General features: G+C 41.9%; 1 protein-coding gene across 1 annotated transcript; it reads left to right on the top strand.

Moving 5' to 3' along the window:
• The first annotated feature begins 2,766 nt into the window (after positions 1-2,766).
• On the top strand, positions 2,767-6,325 carry LOC102211964 (noelin-like). The gene is made up of 3 exons (XM_005755431.1): positions 2,767-3,211; positions 3,424-3,530; positions 4,737-6,325. Exons 1-3 carry the CDS (start codon positions 2,974-2,976, stop codon positions 5,397-5,399), a joined length of 1,008 nt encoding a protein of 335 aa, XP_005755488.1. The 5' UTR covers positions 2,767-2,973; the 3' UTR covers positions 5,400-6,325.
• Positions 6,326-7,410: the final 1,085 nt, after the last annotated feature.

A 7,410-nucleotide genomic window follows, 5' to 3' on the forward strand; every position in this document is an offset into this window, starting at 1 on the left:
GTTGATTCATTTAAACTAACATAATCATCCTGCTGCAACCAGGTTTCTGTAAGGCAGAGTAAATCGATTTGTTGATCAATTATTAAGTCATGTAGTAATAGAGACTTGGAGGAGAGAGACCTAATATTTAATAATCCACATTTCACTGTTTTACTCTTTGGTTCAGATGTGGATACTGTATTGTTCTTTCTTTGTGATTTTTTTATGTTTAAGTTGTTTGTTGCTGGTTTTTAGTTTGTTTTCTGTCCGTTTGGGAGCTGACACAGTCTCTATGGAGATGGTTTTTGGGGGGGTAGCAGGAGGAGAGAAGCTGCAGAGAGGCGTGTAAGACTGCAACTCTGCTTTCTGGTCCCAACTCTGGATAGTCATATTTTGGGGGGTTTAATACATTTGTCCATATTTCTAGAAATGAGAGCTGCTTCATCCAAAGTGGGATGGATGCCGTCTCTCCTAACAAGACCAGGTTTCCTCCAGAAGGTTTGCCAATTATCTATGAAGCCCACATCATTTCTGGGACACCACTCAGACAGCCAGCAATTTAAGGAGAACATGTCTCTCCTGGTCTGATTGGGGAGGGGACCAGAGAAAACTACAGAGTCCCACACTGTTTTGGCAAAGTTACACACCGATTCAATATTGATTTTAGGGACCTCCGATTGGCGTAACCGGGTGTCATTACTACCAACATGAATTATGATTTTACTGAATTTATGTTTACCCTTAGCCAGCAGTTTTAAATTTCCCTCAATGTCGCCTGCTCTGGCCCCTGGAAGACAATTGACTATAGTTGCCGGTGTCTCTAGCTTCACATGTCTGAGAACAGAATCACCAATTACCAGAGTTTGACCCCCAGCGGGTGTGTCGCCGAGTGACACACCTCCACCACACACACATGCACACAAACCAAAGCGATGTCATGGCACCAACCTGCGGCTCTTTAGTCGTAATAGTGTAGCTCCGCGTGGTTTGGGAAAATAAATTAGAAGTATTTAGCTGAAGTGTATTTTATTTATGTTAGTTCTTTTTGAACTTGTAGTTCTAAATTGGAAGATTATCATGATATTGAAATATAAAAATAAAATTATATTCTATTATTTTTTTCATCACTCAAAATAAGTGTCACACTCGCAGAAGGCGGTGTACCCGCCGAAACGCCGTGCATTTATTGAGACTTTCAACCTCAGGTAGGCCAATTATGGATCTTCGGATCCACATTATGTCAGCAGCTATTCTCCACTGTGAACTATGTTAAAAACAAACACCGCTCACGCCTCACAGATGACAGCTTACAGTCCTGCGTAAAGATGAAAGTGACTTCGTACAGCCCCGATTTGCAGACGCTGTGCGCAGAGGTTCAGGAGCAGAAGTCCCATTGTAAACATATCACGGCAGACCCGACGATGTTTCCATGAACATGCTTTTCAGCATATCTTTATTGACCACTTTTCACACACGGTTGCAGTACGCATACAGCCGGCTGGCTGTAGCTTTTCAGCTCACAGCCCGACACATACCAACACAACAGCACAGATAGCACAGACGTTAAGGTGGCGAGGCGTGACTGCGGGTGCTGCTCAGGTGTGTCCGCCTCCCCTGCAGCGGCGCTGCAGACCACGCCAGGTCTTTTCAGGTAAAATACATATTTAGGCAGAATTTTGCAACTGTCTATCTTTCTTTTTTTAGCAGCATAGTGCTTTTTTCCAATTATTTTTTAAAAACCAGGTCAAGGCTCCAAAATCCCAAAGGAGATATAAGGGTGGCGTCTCACAACAGTTTTTGTTTGCTACGTGGATCATTTTAGTTCAGCTGGGTGTCTTTCCTTTAAGTGTTCAAAATGTGTTAATTACATAAATAAAATTTAATTTTCTCTGTAGCCCTTCACGGATTTTGATAAGCAACACACCTTAGTTGTTCACAAAAAGCATAAAGGTAAAAAACAATATATACACTGTTATCTTCATTTTAGATGTCAAAAAGTATTTGTGGCTCCCTCTGTTGTCTTTTGCGTGGAAACTGGGTCCAAATGGCTCTTTGGATGTTAAAGGTTGGTGACCCCTGGTCTAGGGTCACCGAAATCAACAGGATTCATTCTGAGGGGCATGGATGTGCATCCAAAATTATTTAAAAAAAAACCCCAAATGGATGAAAGATCTATAAGTCTAAAATTTAAAGTGTGACTTGGTGGCGGTGCTAGAGAAAAAGTTATGTCAGGGGTTTTGGTGATGAAATGATGACTTGAATGGGTTCATCAGCTTCTGGCCATGAATGTTGTCAGTAATTTTGAAAATATTTCATGCAAACCTTTCAAGATACATTTATTCTAAATTAAAAGTTTGGCCTGATGTTGGCACTAGAGTTTCATTATCAAGGGGCTATTTGTGTATTCAATAAATAAACAAAGTGGCTGACACAAACACTTGGTCAACAATTGTATGTAACCATTTTCTGGAGGCAAATATCCCATGGGGTTGACCCCAACAGTAAAACATGTTAGTAATATTTGAGGAGAATATGAGGGTTAAAAGTAAAGAGGATGTCTGTCTTCCAACGAGGGCCCAGTGGTGCCAGTGTCCGGCAGCCTTGCCTCTGTCAGTGCGCCCCAGGGCAGCTGTGGCTACAATGTAGCTGCCATCACCAGTATGTGAATGTGTGTGTGAATGGGTGAATGACTGAATGTGTAAAGTGCTTTGGAGTCCTTAGGGACTAGTAAAGCGCTATACAAATACAGGCCATTTACCATTTACCAAAGACAAACTGGGAGCTGGTTCCACAGAAAAGGGGCCAGAAAGCTGAAGGCTCTGCCTCCCATTCTGCTCTTAATTCTGCCCTAGTAACCACAAGTAAACCGGCAGTCAGAGAGTAAAGTGCTGTATTAGGATAATTTGATGCAATTAGGTCTTTACAATATGTTGAACATATGTGAGATTTAAAAGGACATTTGAAAACATCTGATCTAAAGTGTTTTTTTTCTGAATGTCTGCTGTTTGTCAGTCCATCAAAGCAAAGATGGAGGAGTTAAGGCCTCTCATCCCAGTTCTGGAGTCCTACAAAGCAGATGCACTGTTGGTCCGCCAGTTTAAAGAAGAGGCAGCGAATGTGACGGAGCTGCTGGGATCATTGCAGGAACAGCTCGGAGGTCTGGACTACCAGGAGCTCCACAGCCGGGTGATAAGCCTGGAGGACCGACTGAAGGCTTGCATGCAGAGGCTAGGTGGGTAGAGGAAAATAAAATCTGAAGCTCATACTATCTTTTCTGAATCAAGAAAATATCTGAACTTGCCTTTGTGGACTAAAGTTTTCAGAGGGCTGGGTGTGACCACACAAAGCTGTGTACATTAAACTCATAATATCTCCTGCAGTTTCTGCAAATTTTCATGTTATTTTGTCCACATGTGCCTACAGATTTCTCTGTTTGTTTTTTAGCTTGTGGGAAGCTCACAGGAATCTCCGAGCCAATCACCATAAAGACATCTGGATCTAGATTTGGATCATGGATGACTGACCCACTTGCTCCAGCTGGAGACAACAGAGTAAGTCTTAATATGTAACAGTAAATCAAATTTATGAGCATATCATACTGGCTCTCTTCAGTGTTGGGAAGGTTACTTTTAAAATGTATTCCACTACAGATTACAGATTAGATCCCCCAAAATGTATTTTGTAACGTAACTCAATAAGAGTAACGTAATGGAATACTTTGGATTACTTAATATATTATGATGTTTTTTACAACTACATGAATGTACTATTGCTGTGTGATTTATTACTATTACTGAAGGTTACTCGCCATACCAATACCAACTAGATGTTTAAATCTTAATATAATGAGTAACAGTAGGTGGACATTAGGTAAGGCTGCACTTTTTGCAGCGATTTCGTATAGAAAACTATTCGGCGCATATATAAAACAGGTCCGCGGCTCCGAACCGTAGTAAAGGGACCTCTGGCTAATACGTCGGGTTCGTGTCGGGCTCGTAGCTGAAAACTAGCTTTACTTTGTTGTCTAGGTCAACTTTGCTAGCGAGAGACAGAGAGAGGCGTTGAAAGGCTGCTCCAACGGAACTTATTTTTTCACGAACACAGTGTACAGTCGAGTCTTAATAGCTTACTTACAACTAGGCTACACTGCCCATGAGACTACATTCTTTACAGCTATGCCTGTAACACTCTGCCTATTGCCTTCTTATTAAGTCATTCTTTTGAATAATAATTTTTAAAAATATTTCTTCACGTCATTATGCGGCCACAAGTAGAGGTGACATGGGCCACGAGACTGAGACACAGGCATTAGACCCTCTTAATGCGTGTTTTGTTTGGGTTTCCACCGGCGTGGAATCACCAAAAATAGAGAGGTGACAGCCTAACATATGAAATAGGAAAAGACCGCCGTGTAATCCATTTATTTCAGCAAAGTAACTGTATTCTGAATACCACATTTTTAAACGGTAACTGTAACGGAATACAGTTACTCATATTTTGTATTTTAAATAGGTAACGGTGGTACATGTATTCTGTTACTTTCCAACACTGGCTCTTTTTTAGCTTAGAGAGTTTTTCGTGTCACTATACGAACACGAATTAGAAGTAACTGGATAAGGATATCTCGGCTGCAGTGGTCATTTTACGATGTTTTGCTATGCATACATTGCATGTCTGTGGAACATAAAGGATTCAAGTTAACAATACAAATAATTATGATTGTTTTTATTTTTAATATTTGTTCTTTTTCCTTACAGGTATGGTACATGGATGGGTACCATAACAATCGTTTTGTTAGGGAGTACCAGTCCATGTCTGACTTCATGATGACAGACAATTTCACCTCTCACCGACTTCCTCATCCCTGGTCTGGTACTGGGCAGGTGGTTTATAATGGATCTCTTTACTTCAACAAGTTTCAGAGTCACACAATCATTAAATTTGACTTCAGCACATCGCTCATCAGCAGATCGCGACAACTTGACTTTGCTGGTTACAACAATATGTACCATTACTCCTGGGGTGGGCACTCTGACATTGACCTCATGGTGGACGAGGGTGGGCTGTGGGCTGTATATGCTACCAATCAAAATGCTGGTAATATTGTTCTTAGCCAGCTAAACCCCAACACCCTACAGATCATCCGCAGCTGGACCACCAACCATCCAAAACGCAGCGCTGGTGAGGCCTTCATGATCTGTGGAACCCTGTATGTCACCAATGGGTACTCAGGTGGAACCAAAGTATACTACGCCTTTTCCACCAACTCATCCACTTATGAGTACATCGACATCCCTCTGACCAACAAATACAGCCACCTGTCTATGCTTGACTACAACCCTCGAGACAGAGCGCTCTACGCCTGGAACAATGGCCACCAAGTTCTTTATAATGTCACACTTTATCACATAATACAGTAACAATCAATATTAGCCACTCTCACATTCAAAAGAAAAAACAAATCAAGACCCCACAATGTTACTGCAATCACAGTACACACGATCCCTTACACAGGATGCTCTGTGGGCCTTTACAAAGTAATGCTCCAAAATTTTATACAATTAAAGAATAAATATGATCCTGAAAACATTAGGTGATATCAAACTATACAACTAAATAAAAAAAAAAATAGAATAAATCCTAAAGTACTCTGACTGTTAGAGGGTCAAAAGAAAATAGAAAATAGTTATCAGGTCAGTTTATTTGCTTCCTGGACAGAGTGGTGTATTAGCTACAATTAGCTTAGCTCCATCTGAAGAGAAAAAAAACCTTCCAAAAAGCTGAAGGCTGGGTCCCTGATTCTCCTCTTGTCCACACATTCCTCTCTAACAGAAACTTCATCATCTTAAAAAATGACTCACCTGCATGTGAAATCTTCAGGGAACTGCTAGCCCTGAGATAGAAGAGAGCCCATTCTGAAAGCGGAACCACTAATTTTACAGCCCTTGTCAGTATATAGGTAGTGACTTAAGATTTAGTTCAGGTTTAGAGAAATATTTTGATTGCCAGTATAGGCCTTTAAGGTGTCAGCTGATGTACTCAAGAGTAGAACCGGGATCAAATCAGGAAACCCGTCTATGTGATGCTGTGTTTGAACACTTCAGGTGCTATTACATTTTTAGACCAGTCCATTAAATATGTCAAAAGAACATAAGAGGAATCTAAGAGAGTGTTGGGTTTTTTTCTGTCATGATGGAGCTAGCTAACCAAACCAAATGTTCTCAGTAGCTGTGCCCCAAAATGTCGGCTGCATCCTCCTGAGGCCACATTTGTAGGCCAATTATGTCACAGCCAGGCAACAAAGGCTGTCCCAATTCGTCGACTCCTTCAAATGCGGCCGACAAATGCGTTCTTCATTTCCCTGAATTTGAAGTATGGGTCGGGTGTGTCCTTCGTGGCCCACCATATATCAGAATTCATAGCGCGGCTCAGCCAATTCCAGTTTCCAACAATGGCGGCCGCTACTAAGTTTTAAAATTGCTCTTGTTAATCTTTCCGTGTCACAAAATAAACTTTAGACATATTTTCAGGCGAGAAAGTAGCTGTGTAAACTTCAAATACCTTCTTGGTTTATCAAGACATCGCATATTTGCAAAAGTACTCTGAAGTTTTCGGAGACGTCTGTTACCCACCCACTCGATAGCTAGCCGGGGGGTTCAATGGTCACTCGAGCTGGCGAGATCAGCAGACTCCCGGCTTCATCGTTTTTAGATCCCCGCTGTCTTTCGCTACTCAGGTTAAACATGATATATAAGTCACTCGGATAACTTAAACATGTAATTGTTTGGCTTTTTTCAGTGTTTTATTTGTTCCGGAGTAAATCGGTTTGGCTGAGATCAAAGTTATTAGATTATTAGATTAAATAAAACTTTATTAATCCATCGGGTGGGTTCCTCCCACCCGGGGTGGCTGTAGCTCAGGTGGCAGAGCAGGTCAGCCACTAATCAGAAGGTCGGTGGTACGATCCCAGGCTGTCTCCTGGCTGCATGCCAAATATCCTTGGGCAAGATACTAACCCCATGTTTGCCTGCTGGTGGTGGTCAGAGGGCCCGGTGGCGCCAGTGTCCGGCAGCCTCGCCTCTGTCAGTGCGCCCCAGGGTAACTGTGGCTACAATGTAGCTGGCCTCTACAAGTGGTGAATGGGTGAATGACTGAATGTAGTGTAAAGCGCTTTGGGGTCCTTAGGGACTGAGTAAAGCGCTATACAAATGCAGGCCATTTACCATTCCTCCGGGATTTTCAAACAGCTGAATAAACGTCAAATAGAAAACTGATTAAACACGGTCGAGAATTTACACCAGTGTCCTGTTATATTTTAGATACCAAGGAGCAGACGGCTGAGTTTATTAAACTTCACAGACACAGTGGTCACACAAATCTGAATGCTAGACCGTCAGATTTCACAGCCTTGCACTTCCGGCCTTCTCGGTC

Source organism: Pundamilia nyererei, unplaced genomic scaffold (genome assembly GCF_000239375.1).
Source record: "Pundamilia nyererei isolate P.nyererei 1_Seehausen unplaced genomic scaffold, PunNye1.0 scaffold01480, whole genome shotgun sequence".
NCBI lineage: Eukaryota > Metazoa > Chordata > Actinopteri > Cichliformes > Cichlidae > Pundamilia > Pundamilia nyererei.

Bases quoted from the DNA above. Each gene is read 5' to 3' on its own strand.
- LOC102211964 (XM_005755431.1), top strand. From the start codon at position 2,974: ATGTCTGCTGTTTGTCAGTCCATCAAAGCAAAGATGGAGGAGTTAAGG. The intron at 3,212-3,423 runs GTGGGTAGAGGA...TTTGTTTTTTAG, and splicing joins GGCTTGCATGCAGAGGCTAG to CTTGTGGGAAGCTCACAGGA. The intron at 3,531-4,736 runs GTAAGTCTTAAT...TTTTCCTTACAG, and splicing joins CTCCAGCTGGAGACAACAGA to GTATGGTACATGGATGGGTA.